Source organism: Dreissena polymorpha, chromosome 2, assembly GCF_020536995.1.
Source record: "Dreissena polymorpha isolate Duluth1 chromosome 2, UMN_Dpol_1.0, whole genome shotgun sequence".
In the NCBI taxonomy this organism is placed as follows: Eukaryota; Metazoa; Mollusca; class Bivalvia; order Myida; family Dreissenidae; genus Dreissena; species Dreissena polymorpha.
The window spans coordinates 15,356,627-15,372,477 of record NC_068356.1 but is presented as its reverse complement, the minus strand read 5'-3'; the positions used below and the strand labels follow the sequence as shown (position 1 = coordinate 15,372,477).

Sequence of the window (15,851 nt, the reverse complement as noted above, 5' to 3'; positions counted from 1 at the left end):
GCTTGGCTGGTGTACGATACGCTCTATGTGGACGGTAAACCGGTAAGGGACTAGGGGGACGCCGAGGGTGAGCTCTCAGTCCTCTCATGGAACGTTCATGGACTTTCTAAAGAGAAACAGCAATCGCATGACTTTGTTAACATTTTAGCTACTTCTGACATTTGCTTTTTGTATGAATCATGGACTAACTCTAAAAGCGTAATTTCTTTAAATGGTTATAAATCACACAATTTTTATAGAAAATTTCAAAACCGTAGAGCTAGAAGAAATAGCGGAGGCATTATTTTGTTGTATAAAGATCATCTGAAAGATGGCATTAACATAATTAAAAATCACCATGACACTATTATTTGGATAAAATTAGATCACCTTTTTTTAATACTGCTGAAGATGTTTATTTATGCGGTGCATATATTTGGGGTGAGGAATCGCCGGCCAATAATTGTGTTGATATTGATTTGTTTGATACAATTGAACATGATATTTCTGTATTTAATTCGCTTGGATGTGTAGTTTTATGTGGTGATTTAAATAGTAGGATTGGTAATAAATGCGATTTTATCCCTTTTGATTGTATAAATAATATATTAGATGATCCTGACTATGATCCCGATTGTACCCCTGTACGGGCCTCGGTTAATAATGTTCAAAATAGCAACGGTATTAAATTGATAGATCTGTGTAAATCTACGTCACTGCGTATTGCGAACGGGCGTATATTTAATACTAGTAACTACACGTTTTGTTCGAATAACGGTTGTTCTGTTATTGATTACCTTTTAATGAATGAACGGCATTTTTCACTTATCAATGATTTTACTATTGATCCATTTAATAAATGGAGTGACCACGCTCCGTTGCGTTTTTCATGAGCATGCCCAAAATCTGTTCAGAACGATAATCCACAGTACGAAATTAAATGCAAGTGGAGTGATGAAAACAAGGAGCTCTTTCGTTCAGGCATTATTGGACACTTACCACGTTTTAACAATATTGTTCAAAATATCGATGTATCATGTAGAGATCCTATTGATAAAACGGTTGAAGATTTTTCTGAATTTGTTAGATCCGTGGCTAATCCATTGTTTTCTAGGTGCTATTTTGTCAATAATAAGCCTTTTTTCCACAAAAATACTGTTTTAAAAAACGCAGATTGGTTTAATGATGCCTGTAACTCTGCGAGAGAATCGTATTTGCAAGTGTTGCATAGTGTAACTAGATACAGACTATAGATAGCTGCATGCTTGAATAACCTTACTATTACATTGTACAGTGAACTGATCAGCCAGTCTCACTTGAGCCACCAACGTAGTAACATCATTAAAGAGTAAAGCGCACATTTGTGTTTGTTATTACTTAGACTATTCACATGAGTGAAAGAACAACTACGCATAACATTCAAATATAAAACATGGTGTCAGAATTTGAGTGATTTATCCACATCACATAAGTTTAAAAAATGGATTTAAGTGGCATCCAAGCTCCGCGAATGGACTGGAACTCGTCCAATTTACCCGAAGCATTCGATAAATTTGAACGTCACGTGAAACTCATGTTTAGTGGACCTTTGAAGAACAAATCAGAGGAAGAGCATGTATCATATTTCTTATTGTGGATTGGTGACAGAGGACGTGACATTCACAGCACGTGGAAAGACATTTCACCAGAAAATGCAAAGAAGATAAAAACATATTATGAACGTTTCAGAAATTACGTGCAGCCAAAGTTAAATCCGATCTTTGCCCGGTACAAGTTTTACAAACAGATGCAGGACGACTCCATTGATGCATATATTACACGCTTGCAACTTATTGCATAAGACTGCAACTTTGCCGAAAAGACGGACGAAATGATTCGAGATAGGATCGTTTTTGGCACAAATTCGCCAAAGTTACGCGAGAAGCTAATCAACATCGGTGCAGGGTTGACACTCGATGTAGCCGTACAGACTGCGCAAAGTCTGGAGTACTCAAGGGAGCAGCTGCGCTCCATGAACAACGAAGTAGACGCGTGCCGATCCAGGCCAGTGCACCCTAGACCGATGCAACCGCATCGCCAACGACAACAACGTCGGACGACAGCTACTGATGCAGGTCCAAGTCTACCTACCAAACACAAGCCGTGTTTCAACTGTGATACATTTCACAACTTTGGACAATGTCCAGCAAAAGGAAAGCAGTGCCGCAAGTGCAACAAACTTAACCATTTCGCAAAGTGTTGCCGTTCTAAAAACAATAATATACACACTGTGGACAATGACACAATTAGTCATGATGTAACATCGGATGTAGATGGATTCAATATTGACACGGTAAGCACATTTTGTTCTACCGATCGTGCAATGATTCGTCTCCCCATTGGCCCTAATAAATGTCCCATTAGTTTTAAAATTGATACTGGAAGTTCAGTAAACATTCTGCCGAAGAAAGAGTTTAATGGTCTGAACATTCATTCCCAATTGGAACCCCCTACTGACATTTTGACTGCCTATACAGGTAACAGACTTCCAGTTGTAGGGAAAATCAAATTGCGATGTTCACACAAAGACAAAACTGTGAGCACGTGGTTTCATGTTGTAGATTCCCCGTCGGTACCTCTCTTAAGTCTGAAAACATCAACCGATATAGGATTAATTCAGCTGACATGTACTGTTGATTGCCCATCCCAAGAATTAAATAAAGAAAGTGTGTTATCAGATTACAAAGACCTCTTTGAAGGTATTGGGGTCATCCCTGACACTTGCAAGCTTCATTTGAAGCCAGATGCTATACCAGTCGTTAATCCTCCTAGGAGAGTTCCGGAAGCATTACGCAATAGACTACGCGAAGAGCTTGACCGAATGGAAAACAATGACATAATTGCTAAGGTCAATACACCCACAGACTGGGTAAATTCACTTGTAGTGGTCGAAAAGCCGAACACTGGACAGTTAAGAATATGTCTTGACCCAAAAGCACTGAATGACGCTATTCGAAGACCACATTACCCTATGCCAACACTTGACGACGTGACGTCACAGTTAGCTGAATGCAAATATTTCAGTCTATTAGACATTACACATGCTTACTGGAGTGTAAGGCTTGACGAAAAGTCATCTTACCTGATAACATTCAGTACCCCATTTGGCAGATATCGTTATCTCCGACTTCCTTTTGGGATAAAATCATCTCAGGACATTTTTGTACAGAAAATTGAGGAGATATTCGGGGACCTGACAGGTGTACGCACAATAGTTGACGACATATTAATAAGTGGACGTACAAGAATTGAGCATGACAGAAATCTCACTGCTACGCTTCAACGTGCACGTGAAAATGGCATAAAATTTAATCCCGACAAATGTCGTATTGGATTGTCCGAAGTACCATTCTCTGGTCACGTGATCACGTCATCTGGACTGAAACCAGACAGTACTAAGATTGAGGCATGTGTCAATGTAGAAGCACCAAAGACACGCGGCGAACTTGAAACATTTTTGGGTATGGTTACTTATCTGCAGAACTTTGCCCCCAATTTGGCTGAAATAACAAGCCCATTGAGATTGCTTCTGAAAAAAGACGTTGAATTTGTATGGGATCAGCCACAATCAGATGCCTTTTCTAAAGTTAAGCAGGTCATAACACAAAGCCCAGTGCTAGCTTACTTTGACCCCAAGAAGCCGGTTTGCATTGAATGTGACGCTTCAATGAACGGTGTAGGTGCAGCGATCATGCAAGATGGTCAGCCAGTTGCATATGCATCTAAGACATTGACACAGACAGAACGAAATTATGCAAACATTGAACGTGAAATGCTAGCTATAGTGTTCGCATGCCAGCGTTTTCACCAGTACATATATGGCAGACATGTAATTGTTCATTCTGACCATAAGCCCTTATCTGCGATCATGAAGAAGCCATTACATGCAGCACCACCTCGTTTGCAAAGGATGATGCTTAGTTTGCAAAAATATGACCTTGATGTTAGACATGTGAGCGGGAAAGAAGTTCCCATCGGGGATTTTCTGTCACGACAGCCAATGTCAGACTGTTCTGAAATCGAAGGTCTTGACCTTCACGTTCACACGGTGCTCTCGAGCATGACCTATACTGACCGAAGTCTAGAAAACGTGAGAAACGAGACAAGAACTGACCTACAGATGATAGCCCTGAAACAGACTATAGTTAGAGGATGGCCGAGTTCTAGGTCAGATTGCCCTGACATGATACGCGAGTATTTCAATCACAGGGGCGAACTTTCGACAGCCGATGACCTAATTTTTAGAAGGCAGACACTGGTCATTCCCAAGAGACTCCGACCACACATGTTAGAACAAGTTCATTTAGGTCACATGGGCATTGAAAAAAGCACACAAAGAGCCAAAGACGTTATGTTCTGGCCAGGAATGTGCAAGCAAATTACTGAGTACATAATGAGCTGTACAATTTGCTTATCGCATAGAAACTCAAACCAAAAAGAACCGTTAACACCCCATGAAATTCCGCAGGGTCCATGGCAGGAGGTTGCCACACACATATTCCATTTTGATGGAAATGACTATTTGCTCGTAGTAGACTACTACAGCAGATACTTTGAAATAGACAAACTTCCGGACATGCTATCCACAACAGTTATCAGAAAACTGAAGTCACGCTTCAGTACCCATGGCATTCCGATGCGTATTTTCAGTGACAACGGACCTCAGTATACATCGGACGTATTTCAAAATTTTGTCAAATCATGGCATATTGAGCATGTCACATCTAGTCCACATTATCCAAAGTCAAACGGACTTGCTGAACGGACAGTACAAACTGTAAAAAGACTGCTACAAAAAGCAAAAGACAGTGGCCATGAACCATACTTAGCCTTGCTAGAGTATAAGAACACTCCACTCTCAGATTGCAATCGGTCACCCGTGCAGTTGCTGATGAGTAGGAGAACTAGGTCAATTATGCCTACAACGGTTACCCAGCTTCTGCCCAAAGTCGTTAACCCAGACTTTGTCCGATCTTCAATTCAAACTTCCAAAAATAAACAGAAAAACAATTATGACAAAACCGCAAAACCGCCCCCCAGATTACATTTGAATGAAACTGTGAGGTTCCAGATAGGAAAACTCTGGAAACCAGCTAAGGTTATCGAAATACACAATGCTAACTCTTACATAATACAAACACCTTCTGGTCAGGTTTACAGGAGAAATCGTCGCTACCTCATCAGAACCAATGAGGATTTCCCAGAGATATCAGATTTTACACCTGATGTTTTGGCAAGAAATCATTCAAGCACTGATAAACAGGTCAAACAACCAACAAACAATAGTGCATTGAATATTCAACATCCCTCTGTACCTGTAGATAAGCCCATTTCCCCTTATCAGACACGATCAGGTAGAATAGTGCAGCCGAGTCAGCGATACGAAGAAAATGAATGGACTAAGTAAATGTTCAGAATGTTGTTGATGTTTATGTTACATTGATCAAAATATCAAATTATTAATATTAACATAAATATGATTAATTGTTAATATGTTATAACAAACTTTTATTGAAGACAAATTTCCATCTTAACAAAACAAAGGGGATGTTGCATAGTGTAACTAGATACAGACTATAGATAGCTGCATGCTTGAATTACCTTACTATTACATTGTACAGTGAGCTGATCAGCCAGTCTCACTTGAGCCACCAACGTAGTAACATCATTAAAGAGTATAGCGCACATTTGTGTTTGTTATTACTTAGACTATTCACATGAGTGAAAGAACAACTACGCATAACATTCAAATATGAAACAGCAAGCACTACGCCTTTTCAATTCAGACCAAAATAATGCAAATAGGGTACTCTTAATGGAACGCAAATCTACTTATAAAAAAAACCACAAGGAAATGTAAAAATAACAGTTATAGGGCAAAAATGAAAGAAATTGAACGTCTGAAAAAATGTAAACCAAAAGAATTTTGGAAATATTTTAAAAGTAAACCAATATCTGACAATGCTGGCATTTCTATTAATACATTTAAAGAATACTTTGCAAATTTAAGTAACGATTTATCTAATTGTTACAACGAAGAAGCAGAATATTTTTGTAGACAACATGATTTTAATAATTTATCTAGTTTTAACACTGAACTTGACCAGCCTATTACCGTAAGTGAAATACGCTGTGCAGTTAAATCGCTCAAGCGTAATAAAACCCCGGGCAATGATCAATTATTAAACGAGTATTTCGTGGAATGTATTGATATTCTAGCCAGTCATTTATGTGATATTTTTAACGGTATTTTAAATTCAGGTTACTACCCAGCAAGCTGGATGGAAGGCTTGATAATCCCACTACATAAAAATGGCGACAAAAGCGAGGTTACTAATTATCGTGGTATTACACTTTTAAGTTGTTTGTCAAAACTATTTACTACAGTCCTAAATAAACGCATTGAAAAGTTTTGTACGGACAATAACAGTATTTCGGATGCGCAGTTCGGATTTCGTAAAGGGCGTTCCACAGTAGATCCAATTTTTATTTTACATTCTCATGTTCAGAAATACCTCAATGAAAATAAGAGGCTCTATGTCATTTACGTTGACATGATGAAGTGTTTTGATTCCATTTATAGAAATGCACTGTGGTTAAAAATGTTTAAAACTGGTATTAATGGAAAATTACTTAGAATTGTTAAAGATATGTACCAACAAGTTAAATCGTGTGTTAAGGTATGCTCTTCTTATTCTGAATATTTCAATTATGCTGTTGGCTTACGACAAGGCGAGGTGATGTCACCTCTTTTGTTTTCACTATTTGTTGAAGATCTAGAGTTATATTTGCAGTGTGACATTGATGCCGGCTTAAGTATTGATGATTTAACTTTGATTTGGTTGTTGTTTGCTGATGATATGGCTATTATAGGTAAAACTCCTGAGGAAACCCAGCGACATTTAGATCTTTTGTTTTCATATTGTAACACATGGGGTCTTACTGTAAATACATCAAAAACTAAAATAATGGTTTTCCGAAAACGTGGGGCGTTATTAGCAAACGAAAAATGGACCTATAATAGCCAACCAATAGAAGCAGTCGATGATTTCAACTACCTTGGTACTGTTTTGAATTACACAGGAAACTTCTGTAAAACATTGAACATCTCAATTGAAAGGCCTTGAAAGCTTTAAATGTTTTATTTTGCAAATGCGACGACTTTGATCTTTCGCCAAAAACCCTTTGTCAACTATTTGATGCATTTGTAACACCAATACTTAAAGGGATCTTTTCACGCTTTGGTAAATTGACAAAATTGAAAAAAGTTGTTTCAGATTCGCAAATTTTCGTTTTAGTTATGATATTTGTGTGGAAACAGTAATACTGAACATTTATCATGGTCTAATATAGCCATTATATGCATCTTTTGACGATTTTAAAACCTAAAAATTATAAAGCGTTGCAACGCGAAACGATTGAATAATTTGGAGAGTTCTGTTTTTGTCGTTAAATTTTGTGAAACCACGAAGATTGCTTATATAAGGTATAAAATACGTCAAGTATGTGTACTTGGCGGAATAGCTCAGTAGGCTAAAGCGTTTTTACTTCAGGACTCTGGCAGGACTCCAGGGGTCACTGGTTCGAAACCTGGTCCGGGCAATGTTCTTTTCCTTTTTTTAATTTTATTCTTGATTTTTTACTGGAGCTTTTACGATCCAATGTTTACATTTATCGATATAAAGCATTTAATGAATAAGTTAAAAAAAGCCAAAATCTGTGAAAAGGCCCCTTTAACTATTCGTGCGAAGTTTGGGGTTACACCAAATCTAAGGAACTAGAAAGGATTCACCTTAAATTTTGTAAAAGATTACTAAGAGTAAAAAGCAATTCGTGTTCTGCTGCAGTATATGGTGAACTGGGCAGATATCCTCTATATATACACAGATACATTAGAATAATTAAATATTGGTTTAAAATTAAAGACAGTGATAATATTATACTAAGTGTTGTTTATAATGAGGCTCTTAAAGATTGCATTAATGGCAAGAAAAATTGGGTATCAAATGTGAAAAAGCTGCTCAACGATTACGGGTTCGCTTACGTGTTTGAAAATGGTCACTATGTTAACACAAACACATTTCTAACTGAATTTAAATGTAGAGTCTTAGATTGCTTTAAACAACACTGGCTTCAAACACTTGAAAAGTCCAGTTTTAATATTGTACAAAGAATTTAAATTATCGTTCGAGTATGAAAAATATTTAGATGTCTTACCTAAAAGCCTCAGATTTTATTTCTGTAGATTAAGAATGTCATGCCATCCATTAAGAATTCAAACGGGTAGGTACATTAATAATCGCATAGCAAGGGAAGAAAGGTATTGCAGTTGTTGTAACTCACGTGATATAGAAGATGAATACCACTTTATGTTAATCTGCCCTTGTTATAACGATATCAGGAAAAAATATATAAAATCATATTATTACCAGCGACCATCAGTATATAAATTCCTAAGCCTTATGAGAACATGTTCTAAAAAAGACGTTATTAAGTTATCCGTTTTTGTGAAAGAAGCTCTTTTTGCTAGAAAGTCCTTATTGAATGTTGTACATAATACGGCCAGCTGATTTTTTCTTCTGTTCCGCGGGTTCGCTTCTTTGATTGTGTATGTGATTGTTTGTTATTTTGTGTATGTATGTAATCCTATCAATCAGATAGCTATTCGTTACTTAATAGTATTACTGTGAGCATACTGAATCATATGTTATATGTTACATGCCCAACTTTTGTTCAATACAAAAAAGTATTACTTTTTTCTTTCTTTTTTTTTTTACATACAGATGTAAAACAGACGTGTCTGATTGTTTAATTTGATGCCTTATGGAAACTATGTAATATATGCAAAATATGTGTGTAATGTCTTACTATTATTATTAACATAATAATACACATTTTATGCGCAAGATAATCAAATTCTAATATAGTATATTTCCGTAAATGTTGATAACTAGATAGCCACCCTGCCACATAAATAGTTTGTAAAAATGCTATTTTCTTTTTCCTCAAACTACTTGCATGCATTACGTTAGATTGAATGTATATTACTTATAACTGTATGATCACTTCCTATTCACATGACCTGTTGATGTATGTATAATTACAAGGTTAAGACTGACGATGTACTATGTACAAGTCGTAATAAACTTATGTTCTGTTCTGTTCTGTTCTGATCCAAACTGTTTGCTATTCTGATAGTATTCTTTGAAAAAAAATCGAAGAAAGTGCTAATTTTAGAAATTCTGCAGATGACATTTTAGCAGACGACAAATTTCCCAGCATTCAAAGGGTTTAACCAAGTTGACATATTTTCCACGAAGCACCGTACTCGTGCGGATTGCATCAATGGTGATTAACACATTTCCCGCAATACTTCCTCAAGTGTGTTAATTTGAAAAAGGTGTTTGATGCGATGAGTGAGATACAGTTCTGTACTGCTAAAACCACCAACATCATCAGCTGAGAACCGCCTATCAACAAGTGTTTCGGCCCTTTAATCACAGGACACTCTCCAGGCGGCGGGCCCGCAGTGTTTATCAGACACTACGTGTTGGTGGTAGGCTTCCAGCTCCTCTCCTCTCTCTTCATCCACAACCAACTGGATGCCCTTTCTGCTGCTAGGCTCAGTTTGCCCACTGCTCTCTTCCTGTCTGCTCCTTTGATGCCCAAGGCACTGAACATTCTCCACAGCGACTGTGCTGGGAATTCTCTAGTGCCAATTTCCACAGGGTAGAGCCTAACTCGACATCCTTTCTCTCTGCACTGTTCTTTCAGGTATGTATACTTGGCCTTTTTCCGTTCGAAGGCCTCTTCACAACGAGATTCCCAAGGGACTGTCAGTTCAACCATGATCAGACACATCTTTAGTGGACCACAACACAATGTCAGGCCTTAATGTTGTCTGGATAATGTTCGGGAACACTAGCTTTTGCTTCAGGTCAACAGACATTTCCCACTGATCAGATTCATCTAATACAGAACTGGTAGGCTGCAGTTTTTTAGGCGCCTTTTGTCCTTCCTTCACGAACTGAATCATTTGGGGTTTCTGTCTGGGCGGGCCTCTTCTTGGTCCTCTCGCGCTCCAACTTGTCAGCAAGTTCCTGAAGAACACTGTCGTGTCTCCACCTGTAGCGTCCTTGGGTGAGGGCTGTGGTACACGATGACAGAATATGTTCCATGGTTCCTGTCTTGTCACACAATTGACACTTGGGGTGATCCTGTAGACCCCATATGTGCAGGTTTTGAGGGTGACGGTAGCAGGTCATAGACTGATCTGAGCAGGAACGCTATCCTCAGTGGTTCGTAGCTCCAAATATCAGCCCAGGTCAGTTTTCTTTCTGTCGTTGTCCACTTCGTCCACGCACCTTGGGCACCCATAGCCACAGCTTTCGCTCTTCTGTCTTCTTCTTCTGCTGCTCTGACTTCATCTTGCACCATTCTCCTCCTTTCCATGTTTCCAGCAGAGCTCCATAATGTTATCTTGGAGCTGCCTAGCCCCTGTCTGCCTACAGCTGTGATGCCGACAATGTCTTTTTGCTGGAGTCTTTTCTCGGCCTGTTCGACTGCTTGGCTTGCTGACCACTTTCTCCCTGTCCTAGTTTCAATCCCAGCATTTCGAATTGAACTGTCCTGCGATTGCTTGAGCGTCACTACCAGTCGTGTCTTTGCAACTTTGAACTCCTCCACTAGTGATGATAGCGGGAGTTGTAGCTGGTTCGATCGCCCATACAATCCGATAGATACGACATAAATTAGTACTATGGGTGCGACTTGTCTTTACAGTTTACTAATTTGTCATTGTTATATCATCTGTAAGGATACATTTCGTAAACTGAACGGAATTCGAATTCATTAGTCGGGTATATACCGTTTATTAACATAAGGGATATAACGAAGGTATTGATTGTGTGTTTACAAATTGTATGATGTGTGAATGTCGTCAGTATTTAATAAATGGTCCAACACAATTTGTTGAACTTAAAGTAGAATACCAGCCAAGCATTATAAAAGAGAACATTTTTCAAATACAATTTCGCCACCCTTGAACCTGTAGGTGCAAATTGACGTTTTCTGTTGTTTTGTATATATTTATTTGTTTTATTGAAAAGTTTGAAAGAAAAGATTTTGGTTAAGAAATTTCTATTATATATTTAGGCTTTATTTTGCATAATTTGACTAAAGATTTAAATAATTAGAATAGTAAATATTAAATCATATATCAACGAGACACAACAAATGATTATTGGCCTGGCCTGAAAAAAAGAAGAAACGTAAAGCTAAATATCATATTGTAAGATTATGACACATGATGCTCTGTTGTTATGTACGAAACTACAGTTAATATTCCGGTAATACTTACTTCATGTTCAAGGGAAATAAGTATTGCGGGGAAACACTTTACTATATAGTATTATTAACAAAATGTGTATACATGTATGTTATATATGCTGTTTTGTCAAAACCAAAATGATGAACAATGTTTAATCCAACTAATGTTTCGAAAATCGTGGTTGTTTTCTGTGTTGCTTAAGTGAGCCATAATTTGAAGTTATTACTGCAAGACTTAGGTCCATTTTGGACTGAAAAATAAAGATCAAACAGGCTTGTAAAGGGAATATATATAAGAGAAAACATTCGCCTCGTATATGATATTATTCATTTTACTGAAAAACATAATACATGTATACCCGGATAACTGATGATGATAGACTTTGAAAAGCATTTGATTTTCTATATTCTTATTTTTAAACGCTAATTGTGGTCCCAGTTTCAACATCTGGAAATCGGCTTTTTTATCATACTACTACTACTGCTGTGCAGTTAAATGGTTTTCTGTCCGAATTCTCTAAAATAGGCCGTGGCTTTAGACTGGGGGATCCCATTAGTTAATGTTTTTTTCATTTCATGTACTGAAATTTTATCTGTTTAAATAAGAAATATCCAGAACATCTATGGTATTTGTAATGGAATAAAATACACAAATATAATATCACAATTTGCAGATGATACAAAATTAATGCCACATGGAAGTGAGGGCACAGTTAATTAAACCCTCGATACCCTTCATCGCTTTCCCCATATTCTGGTTAAAAAAATAAAACCTATTTTCATAACTGACCTTTTTGTGTTTTTAGTTGGTATCCCACGGGCATACGATTTGTAAAAGATATTATAAATTTTACTGGAACTTTCGAACACAAATTTGGCGCTGGTGTTATTTTTTTTTCATTTGAAGGAGTATTACAAGCGATTAAAAATAATTAGGATTGCTTTAACCTGACAACATCACAACAGTGAATAGTGATTGTTTCGCAAGCATTCCGGGATATATTAAGCCTATATTGTTGCACAACAACAATAACTCACATATATATAACATATAAATACACAGCAATTTTCGCTTTTATGGTATTTTCGTTAAAATGAAGTCTTTTCTTAGCAAAAATCCAATTTAGCCGGAAAGTGTCGTCCCGGATTAGCCTGTGCGGACTGCACAAGCTAATCTGGGACGACACTTTACGCACATGCATTATGTCTAGTTTCCTGCGAAGAACACGACTCAATTGTTGCTGCTGCAGCTTGGTTCCAAGATGTCACAGAAGGACAGCAACATTCTCGATCTGCTGAAAGGAAACCTGGTAAAAGGCGACAAAGACTTTGAGCTAACGGACGAAGAGTGTATAGGTAAGTTTGATTGTGATATTGTGTTATTAAATAAGTGATATAATGCAGAGTGTGTACGGAGTTGGAAATTTTCAGCATGGTTAAATTTAAGCAAGAGTTAAATATGAACGGACTAAAATGATTACCGGTAGGTATGATAACTTGTGAACGATATCCGAAGGATTTCCAAAACGTTCGTGTTCTGGCTTTTTTGCTGGATACACGTGTATATGGTAACTAATGATAACAAGAAACTGGCTGCTGTGCATAGAAACAAGTTATTTGATTTCGTGCGCTAAGATCCCATTTATTCGAAGTATTTTATGCACAGTAATACAAATACGCATTCCTAAATTAATAAGCAATAGTTTACGAGTACATGTTTATGCAGTACATTCAATTTGCAGTATTGTTTTCAATACATTTAGATATTAAGTTAACGGAGAAACGTTCGCATCCTGCATTTCAAACACATTGGATCTAATCCTTATAGTACGCCGTTATTACACGTGATACTAATACTTCACTGGCGCCACAGAAGGGCCATCTTTTCAACATTTGTCTACACGTTTTATGAATAACATTTTATTGATATTTGCCTTTTTCTTGGAAAACTGGTTCTTAAGGAATGTGTGTCAAATGTCGTCCCAGATAAGCATGTATAGTCTGCACATGCTTATTATGTGCGCCGCAGACATTGTACGCTTTATGGTGTTTTTCGTTTAAAGGAAGTCTCCTCATAGCAAAAATCCTGTTCAAGCGGACTGCACGTGCTAATCTGGATTTTTCGCACTTGCATTAAGCCCAGTTTTCACAGAACACAGCTGATATATATTAAGACTGGGTTATTTCAGGCTTTTATTTCTCCGCAATGTGGTGCCCCCCATGCCGCGGGTTCACACCTAAACTGGTGTCATTTTATAACAAGGTCAAATGCCAAGGAGAAAAGTTCGAGATCATCTTCATGAGTGGTGACTTTGACGAGGAAACATTCCATGAGTACTACGCAGAGATGCCATGGGCGGCACTGAAGTTTGACCTTTCATCGATAAAGGTGAGAACAAATGTAGCATTGAGCGACCAACGAAGCTCCAGTCCAGCCTGCGCTTATTCGGTTTTCTTTCCATAATAAAATAAAATAATTTTCTGTTTATAGAACAAACCACACATATACAACATTACTTAATAAATGTCTTTATCATGTCCAGAATACGAAACGAGCTAGTTTTTTCTCGCCAGCATGGACGTCATAACAGCTTATTTTGATAGTATATATTTTCTTAAAATAAAAAAAAGAATAAATACATACACAACAAAACAATGAATTTATCACGACAATAACAACAGAAGTATTCCCAAATGGTGTCTGGATTATTATGATTTTGTTCAATATTTAATTTGAGATAATCACTCTCTTACAACAAAATTAAATAAAAGAATAATTACTTTATGTTCGGTAGGTTTATTATGCTAGTTTTGACCTAAGTTTATTCAAATAGAGTATTTCTAAAAATGCCAGCTACAACCTTTAACCTGTTCTCAAATAACATTTTGATTCTACTATTCTCGATGACAAGTAATATTATTTTCAATCTCGCTACTAGTCTCTGATTAAATTATGACAATGTCGACAGTTGTCAGCATTGCAGACAAAAAACGCAATACAACCATTAATCTGATTTTATTACTACCCTCATTAATAGCAATGATGCCTGGAAATGACGTGGTCGGACTCCAGGAAACTGATCTAGAATGATTACATGAAATTGTACTTAAGTTATTGGTAACTGCGGCTTTGATAAACGAGTATAGCTTTGTTCAGTGGCATCAAGCACGGAATATCTCTTAGCATATACGGCGTAATGGATTCACAGCCTAGCGATGATTATCAAGAAGCCAACTAATTACCGGTATGCAACACAAATCAACACCTTAATACAACTGCGGTTAATGATGAACAGCTTTGTTGGAAACGCTCTTCCTAATCCGTGAAGTGTTCATGCTTATTTACTTCTTTAAGGTAAACGTTGTCTTGAATTGACATTCAGTGAGCTGACTGCATTGGCAAGAGGTTATATGTGCGCTTGCTTACGACGTAGACCTGCTTACGACGTACTTATTATTGTCCTTTGTGATCACCTTCTTTGCAGTTGTCATGCGTAGGCCTTTCTGCTACACCTTTTCAGGATCTTTGTTCTCATGAGATCTTGGTTGCGTTAGAAACAAGGGGTTATCTGGTGCCGGTCCCGACAACCTTATTCCTGGGGTTCAAATCACTTCTAGTCTGGGCCCTTACAAAATACTGTAGTGTTTGGTGCTACAACAATAACAAGAAGGCATGGGTTCAAATATTCGAATTTTTGAACATTCAAAAAAATCAAACGATTACAAGATGATGATTTGCTGGCGAGAGGGTAACTGTGAAGGGTTTGTTCTTTAGTGTGGTTATTTGTCAATTGGCAAGGGCGTTAAAACACCATGTTTAATATATTGTAAATGACATGTTATTCAAAAAGCAGCGTGTCTCGATAAACACAACAGAGGCAACTTGACTTGCATATTCTACTAATGGTCGCACGTAGGTGATATTTATTTGATTAAGGCATTTTCTTGAGAGTTTATACATAACTTTAAACATTTTACTCCGAGGATTTTTGACGCGGACGTCAGACTATTAATAATGTGTTTGTTCCATTTACCATCACTGCTTAACGTCAGACCAATCTGTTTGTGATTATCAACAAATGCTACGGGTACATAACGAAACATTAATTTAGGAAAGGGAATATTCTCTTGTTTTTAACATTAAGTTTCCTATTTTTTCTGGGTATTAAAATCAACAAGCCATCGCTTGGCCCATATGTTTATTAATACACATTTTGATTATGTCCAATATTTCAGTTTCATTAATACATACGTTGTGCAAAATTAACAAATGAAAAGAGGGTAGGTACAGGAAGAACTCCAAAGGATGTGTCTATAGTTGTAATGGCAACAAACTAACTGTTTAAGCTCTTGCTTTTTCTCCATCAGACGTATGTATAGTTACGTTTCCTTGAAAGTCAGAATGTAAATGTGAGTTTAATAGATGATTTAACATCTTCCATTTTGTTTTAACTGTTTCGATCGTAAATGTGTTTTTCAATATTTATTATTATTATTTTTTTTAT

The 15,851-nt window shown here is 37.2% G+C and overlaps 1 protein-coding gene across 2 annotated transcripts in view; it reads left to right on the top strand.

Moving 5' to 3' along the window:
- LOC127865979 (nucleoredoxin-like) overlaps positions 1-15,851 on the top strand; it is a 45,096-nt gene that overhangs the window by 12,504 nt on the left and 16,741 nt on the right. For both annotated transcript variants that reach the window (XM_052406136.1, XM_052406135.1), the window contains exons 2-3: positions 12,558-12,702; positions 13,536-13,735. In XM_052406136.1, coding sequence (XP_052262096.1) covers positions 12,609-12,702; positions 13,536-13,735 — 294 coding nt within the window. In that variant the 5' untranslated portion in view covers positions 12,558-12,608. The remainder of the gene's footprint in view (positions 1-12,557; positions 12,703-13,535; positions 13,736-15,851) is intronic.